The sequence below is a fragment of the Symphalangus syndactylus genome, chromosome 17 (assembly GCF_028878055.3).
Source record: "Symphalangus syndactylus isolate Jambi chromosome 17, NHGRI_mSymSyn1-v2.1_pri, whole genome shotgun sequence".
Taxonomy (NCBI): domain Eukaryota; kingdom Metazoa; phylum Chordata; class Mammalia; order Primates; family Hylobatidae; genus Symphalangus; species Symphalangus syndactylus.
Window position 1 is genome coordinate 97,762,835 of NC_072439.2, and position 20,262 is coordinate 97,783,096.

At 52.1% G+C, this 20,262-nt stretch overlaps 1 protein-coding gene across 50 annotated transcripts in view; it reads left to right on the forward strand.

Annotated features, from left to right (window-relative positions):
- The window catches only part of MUC4 (mucin 4, cell surface associated), a 57,449-nt gene that overhangs the window by 17,291 nt on the left and 19,896 nt on the right, over positions 1-20,262 (forward strand). Inside the window, exons 2-15 of one of the 50 annotated variants that reach the window (XM_063622043.1) lie at positions 5,418-6,377; positions 6,666-7,913; positions 7,962-8,153; positions 8,250-8,297; positions 8,490-8,777; positions 8,922-9,113; positions 9,162-10,745; positions 10,794-11,165; positions 11,501-11,653; positions 13,896-14,029; positions 14,860-15,024; positions 16,250-16,405; positions 17,492-17,622; positions 19,988-20,071. In XM_063622043.1, the coding sequence (XP_063478113.1) occupies positions 5,418-6,377; positions 6,666-7,913; positions 7,962-8,153; positions 8,250-8,297; positions 8,490-8,777; positions 8,922-9,113; positions 9,162-10,745; positions 10,794-11,165; positions 11,501-11,653; positions 13,896-14,029; positions 14,860-15,024; positions 16,250-16,405; positions 17,492-17,622; positions 19,988-20,071 (5,707 nt within the window). Of the gene's footprint in view, positions 1-5,417; positions 6,378-6,665; positions 11,166-11,500; positions 11,654-13,895; positions 14,030-14,859; positions 15,025-16,249; positions 16,406-17,491; positions 17,623-19,987; positions 20,077-20,262 lie in introns of all 50 variants that reach the window. The other 49 variants (XM_063622047.1, XM_063622052.1, XM_063622033.1 and 46 more) reach the window with 49 other exon arrangements.

Genomic DNA, 20,262 nt, shown 5'->3' on the forward strand with positions numbered 1-20,262 from the left:
TTCTTAATTCATTTTTGATAAATTATATTTTTAAGGACAGTATATCCAATTTATCTAAGTTTTCATATTTTTTGGTATAAATTCATCAAAGCACTGTCTCTTAAATTTTTTTTTCTGAAGTTATGTACCCTTTTTTGTTTCTAATAATCTTGGTATCTGTGTCTTTTGTGTCTCTCTCTGTCTCCCTCCTCCCACTCCCCCCACTTTCTTTCTCTTGCCAGGTGTTTGTTTTATTTTCAAAAAACTAATCTTTGGCTTCATTTATTCCATTTTTAATTGTTTCTATAGCGAGTTCTGGTCTGTTACTATATCCTTCATTCTGCTTCCTTTTTCTTTTTTCTTCCTGATCTTTCTAGTCCACCTTTTTTGCTGGTGGTTCCAGCTTTTTTTTTTTCTTAATGCAGTATCTGTTTTATTAATCAAAATAGCAGATAAAATAGATGATATCTTTTTTCTTTATTATTATTATTATTATTGTACTTTAAGTTTTAGGGTACATGTGCACAATGTGCAGGTTTGTTACCTATGTATCCATGTGCCATGTTGGTGTGCTGCACCCATTAACTCGTCATTTAGCATTAGGTATATCTCTCAATGCTGTCCCTACCCCCTCTCCCCATCCCACAACAGTCCCTGGAGTGTGATGTTCCCCTTCCTGTGTCCATGTGTTCTCATTGTTCAATTCCCAGCTATGAGTGAGAACATGCGGTGTTTGGTTTTTTGTCCTTGCAATAGTTTACTGAGAATGATGGTTTCCAGTTTCATCCATGTCCCTACAAAGGACATGAACTCATCGTTTTTTATGGCTGCATAGTATTCCATGGTGTATATGTGCCACATTTTCTTAATCCAGTCTGTCGTTGTTGGACATTTGGGTTGGTTCCAAGTCTTTGCTATTGTGAATAGTGCCGCAATAAACATACGTGTGCATGTGTCTTTATAGCAGCATGATTTATAGTCCTTTGGGTATATACCCAGTAATGGGATGGCTGGGTCAAATGGAAGTTCTGGCCAGGGCAATCAGGCAGGAGAAGGAAATAAGGGGTATTCAATTAGGAAAAGAGGAAGTCAAATTGTCCCTGTTTGCAGATGATATGATTGTATATCTAGAAAACCCCATTGTCTCAGCCCAAAATCTCCTTAAGCTGATAAGCAACTTCAGCAAAGTCTCAGGATACAAAATCAATGTACAAAAATCACAAGCGTTCTTGTACACCAATCACAGACAAACAGAGAGCCAAATCATTAGTGAACTCCCATTCACAACTGCTTCAAAGAGAATAAAATACCTAGGAATCCAACTTACAAGGGACATGAAGGACCTCTTCAAGGAGAACTACAAACCACTGCTCAATGAAATAAAAGAGGATACAGACAAATGGAAGAACATTCCATGCTCATGGGTTGGAAGAATCAATATCGTGAAAATGGCCATACTGCCCAAGATAATTTATAGATTCAATGCCATCCCCATCAAGCTACCAATGACTTTCTTCACAGAATTGGAAAAAACTACTTTAAAGTTCATATGGAACCAAAAAAGAGCCCGCATTGCCAAGTCAATCCTAAGCCAAAAGAACAAAGCTGGAGGCATCACGCTACCTGACTTCAAACTATACTACAAGGCTACAGTAACCAAAACAGCATGGTACTGGTACCACAACAGAGACATAGATCAATGGATCAGAACAGAGCCCTCAGAAATGATGCCACATATCTACAACTATCTGATCTTTGACACACCTGACTAAAACAAGCAATGGGAAAAGGATTCCCTATTTAATAAATGGTGCTGGGAAAACTGGCTAGCCATATGTAGAAAGCTGAAACTGGATCCCTTCCTTACACCTTGTACAAAAATTAATTCAAGATGGATTAAAGACTTACATGTTAGACCTAAAACCATAAAAACCCTAGAAGAAAACCTAGGCAATACCATTCAGGTTCCAGCTTTTTGCAGGGAAACTCAGTTCAGTGTCGTGACCGAAGGTCTTGCTTCCTTTCCTTTTTCAGCCTTTCAGTCAGCACATTTCCAAGGGCATTGACTCACCATCTTAGTTGTTAACTTCTTCTCTCCTGAGTGCTTCCCTTTCTTTCTTCTCATCTCACCTCTGCATTAGAAAACACTTATTACATTTATAACATGCATTTATCTGGCATCGGCTGGTTTTGCTATTAGAGGCTTATCTCTTCTTCCATATCGCTGAAACGGAGCTGTGCCACTTTTATAAAGAACTACAAAAATCTTTATTTTAAAAAAAAGGACGGTGCTGTCATCAAACTTCTGCTGCTGATACTGATTTGAGCAGAGGTGATTCAGGCTCTGAAAAGATGTTAATTGCCAAGAATTTACACATTCAGAAAGTTTGGCCCCTAGATAGCTCCTGTCTGTTTACTCAAAGCCTGATGATAGACAAATGCTCTTAATTATATTCTCAGGGAAATGAAATAAGGTTAAAAATAACTGCATAGAGAATGTTTTTAAATTTAAACCTTACTCGGAGAAACCCAAGTTTTGCAAATTTTCTCTAGGAGAAAGCAGGCATCGAGTTTAGAGTCCTATCAACAAATGTCATCATAATTCCGACCAAAGGAAGTTTCCATTTAAAGTTGAAGTGGAGTCATTTTGGATTAAGCCAGGGGCCCAGCGACCTCCCAGAGGGCTCTGCAGTTCAGTCCGTGCCTTTGTCCACGTCAGTTTACAAGTGTGTCACTAGTAAGCAGTTACTATTAATGAAGTGCAGAAGCTTGCAAGTGAGTCACTTTTTTAACAATTAGAGCTGGTTCATAACCATTATCATTCACTTGAGAGTCTAAATTGCTGTCTTAAGAAGAGAAGGTGGCGGAATTAGTCAATTCCAGAAAGTGTACTTGAACCTAAATTCTTCCCTGAGACTTTGTCTCTCTGAATATCATCTTGCCAACTATCTAGGAGCACTGAGGTTAAAAAAAAAGGGTGGGAGCGGTGGCTCACACATTTAATCCCGGTACTTTGAGAGGCTGAAGCAGGAGGATCGCTTGAGGCCAGGAGTTCGACACCAGCCTAGGCAACATAGCAAGATTCCACCTTTACAAAAATAAAAAAATTACCCAGGCATGATTGTGTGTGCCTGTAGTCCCAGCTACTCAGAAGGCCAATTACACCGCTGAACTTCAGCCTGGGTGGCAGAAGACCCTCTGTCTCTCTCTCTCTCTCTTTCTCTCTCTCTCTCTCTCTATATGTTTAAAAAGGAAAAAGAAAGAAGTTTGAGAACAGCTAGGGAACTAATGAAAACCCAAAAGAGTCAGTTTCTAAAAGAAAAAAGAAAAGGCAAGTTTTCTTGGTTTCTTCTTAGTTCAGAGACTCAGAGACTAAGGTAATATTCAAGAAGATGGTATGTGGCTAGTGTAGGTGCTATGAAATATTGTAAACAAAAAAAGCCAATATTTAAACATTCTGCCTGGGAAATATTTTTCTTTATTTATTTAATATTTATTTTTTTTATTTTTATTTTTTAAGACACAGGGTCTCGCTATGTTGCCCAGGCTGGTCTCAAACTCCTGGCCTCAAGTGATCCTCCCACCTTGGCCTCCCAAAACGCTGGGATTACAGACATGAGCCACCATACCTGGCCTCTGCCTGGGAAATAATTTTCTTTTTTAAAGTGGTTATGATCAATAATATTAGCTTCATGGTAGTCTGTGACCAGGGCAAGAGTATATGCATTTACCCTTGGGTTTTTTACTAGATTGGGACAAATGTTAATAACGAAAAAGAAAAGTAGAAATTTAATTTATTTTTAAGAAAGATAATGCTATAATTCAAGTTTGAGAGTTAACCCAGCTTATAGCAGAGGTACTGATTCCCTTTTTCCATGGAGTTTAACACAGTTCATTCACCATTCTAGTCTAACCTCACCTTCCTCCTCACAAGGAAGATAGGCGGGAGCTGGAGAAGACCATTGGCTATATTCCTGCGACTGTGCTTTTTCTAGGCGATTGAAGCAGTGCCTATCAGGGGCCTTCCTCTGTGGGAATCCTGCACCCCTATCTCTCTCTCTCTCTCTTTTTTTTTTTTTTTTTTTTTTTTTTGAGGCAGAATCTTGCTCTGTCGCCCAGGCTGCAGTGCAGTGGCATGATCTCTGCTCACTGCAACCTCCACCTCCTGGGTTCAAGCAATTCTCCTGCCTCAGCCTTTTGAGAAGCTGGGATTACAGGAACCCACCACCATGCCCAGCCATTTCTGTATTTTTTTTTTTTCTAGTAGAGATGGGGTTTTGCCATGTTGCCTGGGCTGGTCTTGCACTCCTGACCTCAAGTGATCCACACATCTCGGCCTCCCAAAGTGCTGGGATTGCAGGTGGGGCTACCATGCCTGGTCCCATCTCTTATTATTTTTTTATCCCTCAAATATGTACAATTGTGATATATTAATTTTTCATTTTTTTCTTTTTATTTCTTTTCATTTTTTTACTTTAAGTTTCGGGATACACGTGCAGAACGTGCAGGTTTGTTACACAGGTATATATGTGCCATGGTGGTTTACTGCACCTATCAACCCATCACTTGCATACATTAGCTATTTATCCTGACGCTCTTCCTCCCCTTGTCCCGCCCCTGACAGGCGCTGGTGTGTGTTGTTCCCCTCCCTGGGTCCATGTGTTCTCATTGTTCCACTCCAACTTCTGAGTGAGAACATGCAGTGTTTGGTTTTCTGTTCCTCTGTTACTTTGTTGAGGATGATGGCTTTCAGCTTCATCCATGTACCTGCAAAGGACATGATCCCATTCCTTTTTTATGGCTGCATAGTATTCTGTGCTGTATATGTACCACATTTTCTTTATCCAGTCTATCACTGATGGACATTTGGGTTGGTTTCATGTCTTTACTATTGTGAATAGTGCTGCAGTAAAGATACATGTGCATGTATCCTTATAACAGAATGATTTATATTCCTTTGGGTATATACCCAGTAATGGGATTGCTGGGTCAAATGGTATTTCTGGTTCTAGATCCTTGAGGAATCACCACACTGTCTTCCACAATGGTTGAACTCATTTACATTCCCACCAACAGTGTAAAAGTGTTCCTATTTCTCCACAGCCTTGCCAGCATCTGCTGTTTCTTGACTTTTTAATAATTGCCATTCTGACTGGCGGGAGATGATATCCCATGGCGGTTTTGATTTGCATTTCTCTAATGATCCATGATGATGAGCTTTTTTGCATGTTGGTTAGTGGCATAAATGTCTTCTTTTGATAAGTGTCTGTTCATATCCTTTGCCCGCTTTCTGATGGGGTTGTTTATTTTTTTCTTGTAAATTTAACTTCCTTGTAAATTCGGGATATTAGACCTCTGTCAGATGGTTAGATTGCAAAAATTTTCTCATTTCACAGGTTGCCTGTTTGCTCTGATAATAATTTCTTTTGCATCCACAGGTCACACCACCTCTCTTCCTGTCACCAGCACTTCCTCAGCATCCACAGGTCACACCACCTCTCCTCCTGTCACTGACACATCCTCAGCATCCACAGGTCACACCACCTCTCCTCCTCTCACCAGCGCTTCCTCAGCATCCACAGGTCACACCACCCCTCTTCCTGTCACTGACGCTTCCTCAGCATCCACAGGTCACACCACCTCTCCTCCTGTCACCAGCACTTCCTCAACATCCACAGGTCACACCACCCCTCTTCCTGTCACTGACGCTTCCTCAGCATCCACAGGTCACCCCACCCCTCTTCCTGTCACCAGCACTTCCTCAGCATCCACAGGTCACACCACCCCTCTTCCTGTCACCAGCACTTCCTCAGCATCCACAGGTCACACCACCTCTCTTCCTGTCACCAGCGCTTCCTCAACATCCACAGGTCACCCCACCCCTCTTCCTGTCACCAGCGCTTCCTCAACATCCACAGGTCACACCACCCCTCTTCCTGTCACCAGCACTTCCTCAGCATCCACAGGTCACCCCACCCCTCTTCCTGTCACCAGCGCTTCCTCAGCATCCACTGGTCACACCACCCCTCTTCCTGTCACCAGCGCTACCTCAGCATCCACTGGTCACACCACCCCTCTTCCTGTCACCAGCGCTTCCTCAGCATCCACAGGTGACACCACCTCTCTTCCTGTCACCAGCGCTACCTCAGCATCCACTGGTCACACCACCTCTCTTCCTGTCACCAGCGCTTCCTCAGCATCCACAGGTCACACCACACCTCTTGCTGTCTCTGACGCTTCTTCAGCATCTACAGGTCATGCCACCCCTCTTCCTGTCACCAGCGCTTCCTCTGCATCCACAGGTCACACCCCCCCTCTTCCTGTCACCAGCGCTTCCTCTGCATCCACAGGTGACACCACCCCTCTTCCTGTCACCAGCACTTCCTCAGCATCCACAGGTCACACCACCCCTCTTCCTGTCACCAGCGCTTCCTCGGCATCCATAGGTCACACCACACCTCTTCCTGTCACTGACACGCCTTCAGCATCCACAGGTCACACCCCCCCTCTTCCTGTCACTGACACGTCCTCAGCATCCATAGGTCACGCCACCCCTCTTCCTGTCACCAGCGCTTCCTCAGCATCCGCAGGTCACGCCACCCCTCTTCCTGTCAGTGACGCTTCCTCAGCATCCACAGGTCACACCACCCCTCTTCCTGTCAGTGACACGTCTTCAGCATCCACAGGTCACGCCACCTCTCTTCCTGTCACTGACACGTCCTCAGCATCCACAGGTCACACCACCCCTCTTCCTGTCACTGACACTTCCTCAGCATCCACGGGTCACACCACCCCTCTTCCTGTCACTGACACGCCTTCAGCATCCACAGGTCACACCACCTCTCTTCCTGTCACCAGCGCTTCCTCAACATCCACAGGTCACACCACCCCTCTTCCTGTCACTGACACTTCCTCAGCATCCACAGGTCACACCACCCCTCTTCCTGTCACCAGCGCTTCCTCGGCATCCATAGGTCACACCACCGCTCTTCCTGTCACTGACACGTCCTCAGCATCCACAGGTCACACCCCCCCTCTTCCTGTCACTGACACGTCCTCAGCATCCACAGGTCACACCACCTCTCTTCCTGTCACTGACACGTCTTCAGCATCCGCAGGTCACCCCACCCCTCTTCCTGTCACCAGCGCTTCCTCAGCATCCACAGGTCACACCACCTCTCTTCCTGTCACTGACACGTCTTCAGCATCCGCAGGTCACCCCACCCCTCTTTCTGTCACCAGCGCTTCCTCAGCATCCACAGGTCACACCACCCCTCTTTCTGTCACCAGCGCTTCCTCAGCATCCACAGGTCACGCCACCTCTCTTCCTGTCACTGACACTTCCTCAGCATCCACAGGTCACACCACCCCTCTTCCTGTCACTGACACTTCCTCAGCATCCACAGGTCACACCACCCCTCTTCCTGTCACCAGCACTTCCTCAGCATCCACAGGTCACACCACACCTCTTCCTGTCACTGACACGCCTTCAGCATCCACAGGTCACACCCCCCCTCTTCCTGTCACTGACACGTCTTCAGCATCCACAGGTCACGCCACCCCTCTTCCTGTCACTGACACTTCCTCAGCATCCACAGGTCACACCACCCCTCTTCCTGTCACCAGCGCTTCCTCAGCATCCGCAGGTCACGCCACCCCTCTTCCTGTCACTGACGCTTCCTCAGCATCCACAGGTCACACCACCCCTCTTCCTGTCACTGACGCTTCCTCAGCATCCGCAGGTCACGCCACCCCTCTTCCTGTCAGTGACACGTCTTCAGCATCCACAGGTCACGCCACCTCTCTTCCTGTCACTGACACGTCCTCAGCATCCACAGGTCACACCACCCCTCTTCCTGTCACTGACACTTCCTCAGCATCCACAGGTCACACCACCCCTCTTCCTGTCACCAGCACTTCCTCAGCATCCACAGGTCACACCACACCTCTTCCTGTCACTGACACGCCTTCAGCATCCACAGGTCACACCCCCCCTCTTCCTGTCACTGACACGTCTTCAGCATCCACAGGTCACACCACCCCTCTTCCTGTCACCAGCGCTTCCTCAGCATCCGCAGGTCACGCCACCCCTCTTCCTGTCACTGACGCTTCCTCAGCATCCACAGGTCACACCACCCCTCTTCCTGTCACTGACGCTTCCTCAGCATCCGCAGGTCACGCCACCCCTCTTCCTGTCAGTGACACGTCTTCAGCATCCACAGGTCACGCCACCTCTCTTCCTGTCACTGACACGTCCTCAGCATCCACAGGTCACACCACACCTCTTGCTGTCTCTGACGCTTCTTCAGCATCTACAGGTCATGCCACCCCTCTTCCTGTCACCAGCGCTTCCTCCGCATCCACAGGTGACACCACCCCTCTTCCTGTCACCAGCACTTCCTCAGCATCCACAGGTCACACCACACCTCTTCCTGTCACTGACACTTCTTCAGCATCCACAGGTCACACCACACCTCTTCCTGTCAGTGACACGTCTTCAGCATCCACAGGTCACACCACCTCTCTTCCTGTCACTGACACTTCTTCAGCATCCACAGGTCACGCCACCCCTCTTCCTGTCACCAGCGCTACTTCAGCATCCACAGGTCATGCCACCCCTCTTCCTGTCACTGACGCTTCCTCAGCATCCACAGGTCACACCACCTCTCTTCCTGTCACCAGCATTTCCTCGGCATCCACAGGTCACCCCACTCCTCTTCCTGTCACTGACACTTCTTCAGCATCCACAGGTCACACCGCCTCTCTTCCTGTCACCAGCACTTCCTCAGCATCTACAGGTCACAGCACCGCTCTTCCTGTCACCAGCGCTACCTCAGCATCCACAGGTCACACCACCTTTCTTCCTGTCACTGACACGTCCTCAGCATCCGCAGGTCACGCCACCCCTCTTCCTGTCAGTGACGCTTCCTCGGCATCCACAGGTCACACCACCCCTCTTCCTGTCACTGATGCTTCCTCAGCATCCACAGGTCACACCACCCCTCTTCCTGTCACCAGCGCTTCCTCAGCATCCACAGGTCACACCCCCCCTCTTCCTGTCACTGACACGTCCTCAGCATCCACAGGTCACACCACCTCTCTTCCTGTCACTGACACTTCCTCAGCATCCACAGGTCACACCACCCCTCTTCCTGTCACCAGCGCTTCCTCAGCATCCGCAGGTCACGCCACCCCTCTTCCTGTCAGTGACGCTTCCTCAGCATCCACAGGTCACACCACCCCTCTTCCTGTCAGTGACACGTCTTCAGCATCCACAGGTCACGCCACCTCTCTTCCTGTCACTGACACGTCCTCAGCATCCACAGGTCACACCACCCTTCTTCCTGTCACTGACATGTCCTCAGCATCTACAGGTCACACCACCCCTCTTCCTGTCACTGACACTTCCTCAGCATCCACGGGTCACACCACCTCTCTTCCTGTCACCAGCGCTTCCTCAGCCTCCACAGGTCACACCACACCTCTTCCTGTCACTGACGCTTCCTCAGCATCCACAGGTCACGCCACCCCTCTTCCTGTCACTGACACGTCCTCAGCATCCACAGGTCACACCACCTCTCTTCCTGTCACTGACGCTTCCTCAATATCCACAGGTCACATCACCCCTCTTCCTGTCACCAGCACTTCCTCAGCATCCACAGGTCACACCACACCTCTTCCTGTCAGTGACACGTCTTCAGCATCCACAGGTCACACCACCCCTCTTCCTGTCACTGACACTTCCTCAGCATCCACCGGTCACACCACCCCTCTTCCTGTCACTGACACTTCCTCAGCATCCACCGGTCACACCACCCCTCTTCCTGTCAGTGACACTTCCTCAGCATCCACAGGTCACACCACTTCTCTTCGTGTCGCTGACACTTCCTCAGCATCCACAGGTCACACCACCCCTCTTCCTGTCACTGACACTTCTTCAGCATCCACAGGTCACGCCACCCCTCTTCCTGTCACCAGCGCTACCTCAGCATCCACAGGTCATGCCACCCCTCTTCCTGTCACTGACACTTCTTCAGCATCCACAGGTCACACGACCTCTCTTCCTGTCACCAGCACTTCCTCAGCATCCACAGGTCACACCACCGCTCTTCCTGTCACCAGCGCTACCTCAGCATCCACAGGTCACACCACCTTTCTTCCTGTCACTGACACGTCCTCAGCATCCGCAGGTCACGCCACCCCTCTTCCTGTCAGTGACGCTTCCTCGGCATCCACAGGTCACACCACCCCTCTTCCTGTCACCAGCACTTCCTCAGCATCCACAGGTCACACCACCCCTCTTCCTGTCACTGACAGGTCCTCAGCATCCACAGGTCACACCACCTCTCTTCCTGTCACTGACACTTCTTCAGCATCCACTGGTCACCCCACCCCTCTTCCTGTCACCAGCGCTTCCTCAGCATCCACAGGTCACACCACCCCTCTTCCTGTCACCAGCGCTTCCTCAGCATCCACAGGTCACACCACCTCTCTTCCTGTCACCAGCGCTTCCTCGGCATCCACAGGTCACACCACCTCTCTTCCTGTCACTGACACTTCTTCAGCATCCACAGGTCACGCCACCCCTTTTCCTGTCACCAGCGCTTCCTCAGCATCCACAGGTCACACCACCTCTCTTCCTGTCACCAGCGCTTCCTCAGCATCCGCAGGTCACACCACCCCTCTTCCTGTCACTGACACTTCTTCAGCATCCACAGGTCACCCCACCCCTCTTCCTGTCACCAGCGCTTCCTCAGCATCCACAGGTCACAGCACCTCTCTTCCTGTCACCAGCGCTTCCTCAGCATCCGCAGGTGACACCACCCCTCTTCCTGTCACTGACACTTCCTCAGCATCCACAGGTCACGCCACCCCTCTTCCTGTCACCGGCGCTTCCTCAGCATCCACAGGTCACACCGCCTCTCTTCCTGTCACTTACACTTCCTCAGCATCCACAGGTCACCCCACCCCTCTTCCTGTCAGCAGCACTTCCTCAGCATCCACAGGTGACACCACCCCTCTTCCTGTCACCAGCACTTCCTCAGCATCCACAGGTCACACCAGTTCTCTTCCTGTCACTGACACGTCCTCAGCATCCACAGGTCACACTACCCCTCTTCCTGTCAGAAGCACTTCCTCAGCATCTGCAGCATCCTTGGGCTCCCCTCTGAAGAAGGAAACATCAGGTAACTGCCATCTGCCTCGTCTTCATCTCTCCCAGTGGGCCCCTTGGCGGAATTCAGCCTCAGGAGTACCTGAGAACACTGGGGCATTCACATTACCTGGTGTGGCTGAGTCAAGTCCCACAGGGGAGGAGGCGATGGGTGTGGTGAGTGACAGGCTCACTCTCCTGTGTGCCCCAATCGAAAAGCACTGATGTCGAGAGTAGTCTGGATACGACCAGCGGATAGACAAGGAGTTTCCAGCTCTCTCTTCCACCTCCTGATTTCTTTGAATCTCTTCGACTCTGCTGTTCTCTTACTGTAAGAACCACCCCTGCCTTCTCTTTTCACCTCTCTAGGGATGACAACACCGTCACTGAAGACAGATGGTGGGGGACGCACAGCCACATCCCCACCCCCCACAACCTCCCAGACCATCATTTCCACCGCTCCCAGCACTGCCACGCACACCCGCTCCACAGCCGCCCCCGTCCCCATCCCGCCTGAGAAAGGTGAGTCAGGCCATACAAGCGAGGCCTGTGCCTTCTGAGGGGCGACGTAACTGAAGGCTCCCGCTCAGCCTGCTTCCCACAGTCTCTGCTCTCTCGGGTCGGGAGGGCCTTACCAAGCACAGGAACACAACATCGGAGTCGCTGCTGAGGGCTGGCTTTGTGCATGGCACTGGGCCAGGAGCTGGAGGCAGAGAAATGACCTCGGTGCCATTCAGCAAGAGACAGATGGACTGTCTCATAGAGGCGGTTAGAGGGCTTATCCCAGGGTCTAAGTGCACACAATGGAAGGCCCTGAGGAATGCAGAGACGGGGATGGAGGAGCACCCCGAGCAGGGAGGAGGGCAGGAACAGCTGGAACAAGGTGTGGAAGGTATGGGTGTGGAAGGTATGGGTGTGGAAGGTATGGCCATGGAAAGTATGGGTGTGGAAGGTATGAGTGTGGAAGGTATGGCCGTGGAAGGTATGGGTGTGGAAGGTATGAGTGTGGAAGATATGGCCCTGGAAGGTATGGCCGTGGAAGGTACGGCCGTGGAAGGTAGGGGTGTGGAAGGTACATCCGTGGAGGGTACGGGTGTGGAAGGTTCGGCCGTGGAAGGTATGGGTGTGGAAGGTATGGGTGTGGAAGGTATGGCCGTGGAAGGTATGGGTGTGGAAGGTATGAGTGTGGAAGTTATGGCCGTGGAAGGTATGGGTGTGGAAGCTATGGCCGTGGAAAATATGGGTGTGGAAGGTATGGCCGTGGAAGGTATGGCCGTGGAAGGTAGGGGTGTGGAAGGTACATCCGTGGAGGGTACGGGTGTGGAAGGTTCGGCCGTGGAAGGTACGGGTGTGGAAGGTATGGGTGTGGAAGGTATGGCTGTGGAAGGTATGGGTGTGGAAGGTATGGGTGTGGAAGTTATGGCCGTGGAAGGTATGGGTGTGGAAGGTATGGGTGTGGAAGGTATGGCCGTGGAAGGTACGGCCGTGGAAGGTATGGGTATGGAAGGTATGGGTGTGGAAGGTATGGCCGTGGAAGGTATGGGTGTGGAAGGTATGGCCGTGGAAGGTATGGGTGTGGAAGGTATGGCCGTGGAAGGTATGGGTGTGGAAGGTATGGCCGTGGAAGGTATGGGTGTGGAAGGTATGGCCGTGGAAGGTATGGGTGTGGAAGGTATGGGTGTGGAAGTTATGGCCGTGGAAGGTACGAGTGTGGTAAGTATGGCTGCAGAAAATCGTCTCGGTGCTGCATGGGGAGCAGATCCCCGAAGCATTTGGGGTGGCTCGAAATGAAAAGAAGGGTAGCAAAAAGTGCGGCCGGCATGCGGGGCACCCTGTAGGTAAGGGGAGCCTGGGAGGACTCAGTGTTGCATTGTACAAATGGCATTTAACAAGTGGTGCCTGGAGTGGTGAGATTTGCAGGCAGTGAGGAGGCCAGGAGAGCCTGCATGATTCCAAGCAGGACCAGGGGAGGGTGCCAAGGAGTCGGCAGCTGGGAGAAATATTTGGGACAAGGTTTCTCAAACTGGAGCCCGAGGACCTCTAGGGAGTTATAGGTTAAATTCAAGGAGTCCTCAAGTTTATCTGGAGAAAGGCCAGTTAGGAAACAAGTCTCATTCCCTGAAAAGGGCTTTGCAGTTGCTCATCTTCATTGCGCTGCACTTTTGTCTTCTTTTTTTTTTTTTGAGACGGAGTTTCCGTTCTTGTTGCCCAGGCTGGAGTGCAATGGCGCAATCTCAGCTCACTGGAACCTCCGCCTCCTGGGTTCAAGCGATTCTCCTGCCTCAGCCTCCGGAGTAGCTGGGATTACAGGCGAAGGCCGCCACCACGCCCGGCTAATTTTTGTATTTTAAGTAGAGACAGGGCTTCTCCATGTTGGTCAGGCTGGTCTCGAACTCCTGACCTCATGATCCTCCTGCCTCAGCCTCCCAAAGTGCTGGGATTACAGGCGTGAGCCACCGCGCCTGGCATGGACTTTTGTCTTTTAACCCTGAAAAGTTTTGGGGTACTAAGAGATTGAGAATCGTTTGCTGGTATTCTGACAGCAGGACCTGTTTTTCTCCAAGCTGGGGAAGGATGAGATGCGCAGTTTAGGAGTAAAATGACCACATGCATTCAGTGTGGGTGGAGAGGGAGCAACAAGAACCCTCGATGGCTGCCTCTGGGGCCCTCGGGGAACAGGGTGGGGAGCGCTCTGGGATCCCTTTCAGCCCTAAAGCAGGCCCAGGCCCACTTGGACCTCCTGCTCTTCTCTGTCCTGGCCCAGGAGTTTCCCTCTTCCCCTACGGGGCAGGCACCGGGGACCTGGAGTTCGTCAGGAGGACTGTGGACTTCACCTCCCCGCTCTTCAAGCCAGCGACTGGCTTCCCCCTCGGCTCCTCTCTCCGTGATTCCCTCTACGTGAGTCCGGGCTGCGGCCTATGCAGCCTGAGCTCCCGGGGCCCACTTCTCTCTCCAGCTTGGAGATGGAACCCAGAGGAAGCAGGAGTGGAAGCAGCCTTGGCTGGGCCCCTCGTCCACCCCCACAGCCTCCTTAATGTCAGGCCTCTGCCCGAGGAACACCGGGTGCCAGGCGAGGGCTGCCCACCTGCTGGGCCCACCGCTGCTTCTGCGGGGCCTTCTCAGGAGTAAAAAGCTACACTTGGGAAACCGGACTGCCATTTCCACCTTCTGGGATTAGTCTCTGGCCCGCTGGTCCCTGTGTCCTGGAGCGGAGTTGGAAGGACAGTCCTGGCTCCTGTGGCCCTCAGGGAGGAGGCTGAGTCAGAACACACCATGAGAGGGCGACTCAGCGATGGAGAGGGTGTCTACACCTGCTGAGCGATGGAGAGAGGTTTCCACCCCCTAAGTGATGGAGAGGGGGTGTCTACACCCCTGAGTGATGGAGGGAGGGCTCCACCCCCTGAGCCCCACCTAATGTGTCACAAACTTCAGGATGGGGCCCAGGGCACTGGCCAAGAGGGGTGTGCCTGTGAGGGGCTGGTCCACAGCCAGGGATCTGCAGTGAAACAGGACCAAGCCTACCACCCGACGCAAGGGATGGCCTGAGGGGGGAGCACTCTGTGAGATTATATGGAAAGGGCTCTCCCCAAGCCAGGACACAGGAGGTGACTTCCAGGGGTTAGCATCTCTAAAGCTCTACCCTCACTCTTCTGAGGAGCTGGACCAAGGCTGGGACTTTCCTCCCCTCTTCCCTCCCTGAATGCTGACCACAAAACCCGTGTGCTCAGTTCACAGACAACGGCCAGATCATCTTCCCAGAGTCAGACTACCAGATTTTCTCCTACCCCAACCCACTGCGAACAGGCTTCACAGGCTGGGACCCTGTGGCCCTGGTGGCTCCATTCTGGGACGATGCTGACTTCTCCACTGGTCGGGGGACCACATTTTATCAGGTGAGCCTTTCAAAGCCTGGCAGTCAGGATCCCCCAGTAGCTGGCAGGGGAGACAAAGAGCTGTGTGGAAGGCATTGCCAGAGTTGCTGCTGTGACAGCCCCTGCAGCAGGGGACTGAGGCTTAAGTATGGGTGTGGGAGGAACCAGGCAAGGGACATTAAGCTGACTCAGGAATATCCCAACCCAACCACGAAACTGACCAGGAATACCCCAACCCAGCCACGAGACTGACCAGGAACACCCCAACCCAGCCATGAGACTGACCAGGAATACCCCAGCCCAACCACGAGACTGACCAGGAATACCCCAACCCAGCCACGAGACTGACCAGGAATACCCCAGCCCAGCCACGAGACTGGCCAGGAATACCCCAGCCCAGCCACGAGACTGACCAGGAATACCCCAGCCCAGCCACGAGACTGACCAGGAATACCCCAGCCCAGCCACGAGACTGACCAGGAATACCCCAGCCCAGCCACGAGACTGACCAGGAATACCCCAGCCCAGCCACGAGACTGACCAGGAATACCCCAGCCCAGCCACGAGACTGACCAGGAATACCCCAGCCCAGCCACGAGACTGACCAGGAATACCCCAGCCCAGCCACGAGACTGACCAGGAATACCCCAACCCAACCACGACCACAAGAAGACCTGCAGGTGATGGGGATGGGGGCTGACAATTCAGCCTTTGATTGTAAAATCAGGCTGTAGGGGGTCTATCCTAACAAGAGTGAGTCAAGAGGGCCCGTCCTGTGCTCCTGGACTGGGTGAATAACTCCAATCAGAGGAAGCATGTGATGAAAGCTACTGCAGGAAGTGTGGACCGTGCCCCTGCCACGGACAGGGCAGTGTGGAGGCTCCAAGAGGGAGAGACTGATGCCTGTTCTCAAGGAGCTGCAGATTAGGCATGGGGAGGTAAAAGTGGGCCTGAGTGGCTCCGCTCTCTGGGCCAGTTTGAGCTAAGACACGCTTGAGTTCAAGTCCAGAGGTCTTGGACGTCTGGGCCACGACCCTGCATTCTGCACACTGCAGGCCTTCCTGCAGCCCAAGTTTGAATTGCACTTCACCTCAGAAGAGGTCATGGCAAAAATGCAGGCCTGGGACAGGGGAGGGCAGGCCATGTGGGTGGGCTAAAGTGGGCAGGGTCCCCAGGCAGAAAGTGGGGGTCCATGTGTAGGAGTGGGACCCTTGTTGGCTTGTTCTCATCTGCCCTCCTTTCCTAGGAATACGAGACGCTCTATGGTGAACACAGCCTGCTAGTCCAGGAGGCCGAGTCTTGGATTAGAAAGATCACAAACAACAGGGGCTACAAGGCCAGGTGGACCCTAAAGGTCACGTGGGTCAATGCTCACGCCTATCCTGCCCAGTGGACCCTCGGGGTGAGTAGACCTGTGGGCGGCTCCTGGGAGCCATCTGGGAGTCAGACATCCTAGAATCCTAGGCAGGGGCTACTCTTCCAAAATCCTCTCTGGCTCTAGGAAAGATTGCTAATTACAGCAAGCCACTGCCACCACTGTTGGCTGAGCACTCACCGTGGGCCTGGCCTGCCTCGGCCCTTTGCCTACTTGACCTCACAGCAGCCCAGCAAACTGGGTATTATTAGGCTGAAACACAGCAAGTGGAATTTTTGTAAGTCAAAAATGTCTGGCTATTCGCAATTTCATGTGGCTCAATCTGGTATTATGATCCCCATTTTACAGATGAGGAAGACAATGGTTAGAGAGGTTAAGTAACTTGTTCAAAGTCACGCCGCTGGCAAATGGCAAAGCCAGGCCTGCAGTGGAGCTTCTTCTGACTCCAGCCTCTGGCTCTTAAGCACAGGCTCATCCAATGGGCACGGGGCACACCACACTGTCTCCTCTGTCCTCCCTCCGAGGACCCCGCTCTTGTAGTCACCAAGTTCTTCCTTATGCCTGGTCTAAAGTCACTCATTTCTTCATTCACTCGACGAAAGCTCACTGGTCACCTACTGTGGACAACGTGTGCGCCTTCAGTGAACCCCAGTGTCATCCATGCTGTTCAGGTGGAGGAGACAATTTGGGCAATGTCCTTAACTATCCGCGAGGGAGCTAATGAGCCTCCTCTCTAGCTCTCTGGTATCTTGGCTAATCTCAGGTTCTGGTAGTGTTCTCTTACAAACACTGATGTAACTGAATTGTAACCCAGATCCCTTTATCTCCCCTCCTGGAAGAAAGTCACCAAAAGGCAAATCCACCGTGGTGGATTCACACCCAGGGTGAAAAGTTCACACCCAGGGTAAGTGTGGTAAGTTCACACCCAGGGTGAAAGCTGCCCTCACTGACCCAAAACTTGCCAGCATTTTGGGCCCATGCCTTTGCTGTGGGCAGACTAGGAACAGGTGCTGTATATGTCCAAGCAGGGCTGTGGGATGGGTGGGGGGACATAAGAGAGGAGACCCCGGGTCTCTCACAGGCATCCCTGTGTTTGCTTCCACCCACCCCCAGAGCAACACCTACCAAGCCATCCTCTCCACGGATGGGAGCAGGTCCTATGCCCTGTTTCTCTACCAGAGCGGTGGAATGCAGTGGGACGTGGCCCAGCGCTCAGGCAACCTGGTGCTCATGGGCTTCTCCAGGTAAGATGGGAGGGGCTGTCAGCACTGAGTAGATGGCAGGGAGGGGTGTAGAGTCAGGTTTCGCTGCACACACACTCCCATCCTGGGGCAAGGCGTGAACCCTCCTGGCTGGTGCTTCTGACTCACGCTGACTCCAGCTCCCACTGGGGCCAGGCATCTGGCTGCTTCCCATGACAAGATCATCCATTTGTCCACCATGCCCCTTCCCATCCCAGTCCCCGTGTCTTGTAATAATGCCCAGAGCTTTGGCTTCCCTGATTTCCACTGACATTAGCTGGCCTCTCTTACCTTCTCAAATATCGTGATAATAACAGCCAAGACTGATTACACTAACACTTTATGTACCTTATTGCATGTCATGATCACAGCCACTCCATGAGGCAGATACTACTTACCATCCCCATTCTACAGATCAGGAAACTGAGATACAAATAGACTAGCAATTTGCCTAAAGTCCCAGAGCTGGGAAGTGGCAACATGGAGATTTGAACCCAGACATCTGAGGCTAGAATCTGCCTTCCTGACTTCCTGAGAATTACCCACTTATCCAGGGGGCACCCAAAAGCTTATATGGAGCCGGTGGTAAAGGGAGAGAGGAGGCACGGGGCTGTGGGTGGTTGAAATGTGGACTCCTGTGTGTGGGAGGCTGTCTCCGACGCAGCAGTGCACCATCTCTGTTCCCATATGCTGGGGTGTGGCAATCAATACGAAGGCCACATGTCTTTTGTTCTTGATAATTGCTGCAAATGGTCTTCTCTTACATTGAGTGTGTTCAGGTTACCCCTTTGATTTCACTGCTTTCACTAGTTTCTTGGTGTGCTATGAAGGAGAAAGGGGAATTACCCAACTGCCTAGAAATTTCACACGGTCCAAGTACACCCGAGGAAGGTGTCACGCAGGGGTGCATCATCCTGCTTGTGTCAGGGAGGAGGAAAAGCCCAAGAGTTCCCACTCTGCAGCAGGCATCCAGGGTGGGGCTGCAGGTGGCCGCTCCAGGCTTTCCTCCTTCCCGAGCTCTGCTCGGACCCCATACCTGCGGACGGTGATGGCGATAGTGATGGTGGTGATGGTGGTGATGGTGATGGTGGTGATGGTGGTGGTGGTGATGGTGGTGATGGTGGTGGTGGTGATGGTGGTGGTGGTGGTGGTGGTGTTGGTGTTGGTGGCGGTGATGGCGGCAGTGGCGGTGGCGATGGTGGTGGTGGAGGTGGTGATGGTGGTGGTGGTGGTGGCAGCAATGGTGGTGATGGTGGCGATGGTGGTGGCAGCGATGGTGGTGATGGTGGCGATGGTGGTGGTGGTGATGATGGTGGTGATGGTGGTAGTGGTGGTGGTGATGGTGGCGATGGTGGTGATGTTGGCAATGGTGATGGTGGCGATGGTGGTGGTAGTGGTGGTGGTGATGGTGGTGGTGATGGTGGTAGTGTTGGTGATGGTGGCGATGGTGGTGGTGGTAGTGTTGGTGATGGTGGCGATGGTGATGTTGGCAATGGTGGTGGTGGCGATGGTAGTGGTAGTGGTGGTGGTGATGGTGGTGGTGGTGGTGGTGGCGATGGTAGTGGTAGTGGTGGTGGTGATGGTGGTGGTGGTGGTGGTGGTGGTGATGGTGGTGGTGATGGTGGCAATGGTGGTGGTGGTGATGGTGGTGGTGGTGGTGGTGGTGGTAGTGGTGATGGTGGTGGTGATGGTGGCAATGGTGGTGGTGGCGATGGTGATGGTGGTAGTGTTGGTGGTGGTGGTGGTGGCGGTGGCGGTGGCAGCAGTGGCAGCATCTGTTGTATCAAAGCCTCACTGAGTTCTGAGGGATTTGCAGATGGTACTGCATTTAATCCTCACAATACAGCGAGGTAGGTGCTGCTGTAATCCCTTTTATACAGATGTGAAAACTAAGAATCAGAGAGGGTCAGTAACTTGTCCATGGCCACCAAGCTAGAAAGTGTGGGGATCAGCAGTTGAATCCATCACTGCCTAACTCCAGAAACTCGCTCCTAACTATCATAATACACTGTCCCTAGAGTCTGTCCTGCTCCAAACCCTCTGCTTGTTGAAGGGAAACAAACAGAAATGAGGCCTGAACTCTGTTGTTTTCACGCCCCTGTCTCATGACCAAGCAGACCTGCCAGTTTCTTGCAGCTAGCGATCAGATGTGGAATCAGTTAGAGCTTCCTCCCTCTGCCCATCTGTCTTGTCCCCTCTCCTGCTCAGTGCTGGGGCTCAACGATGGGGGCTGGCTGACCCACTGACCCACTGCCTGCCTAGCTGGTTGACCAGCTGCTGACCAGCTAGCGGGATGAACGAACACCTTGCAACTACGAGGCAAGAGCCTGTGCACGGCAGGGGCCTGAGTGTCTCTCCTTTCCTGCAGTGGAGATGGCTATTTCGAAAACAGCCCACTGATGTCCCAGCCAGCGTGGGAGAAGTATCGCCCTGATAGATTCCTGAATTCCAACTCAGGTAAAAGTGCCACCTTATCACACCTGAGCTGGTCTCAAGCCCTCGCATGTCCTCCAGCCCATACACCATCGCAGTCCTAGAGGGCACCTCACTAACATCACTGCCATCCTGAAGGGCCTCCCCCACAGTCCAACCTCCTACAGATCTAGGTGGGATGTGGCACCGCCCAGGGAGCAGCTGGCACCT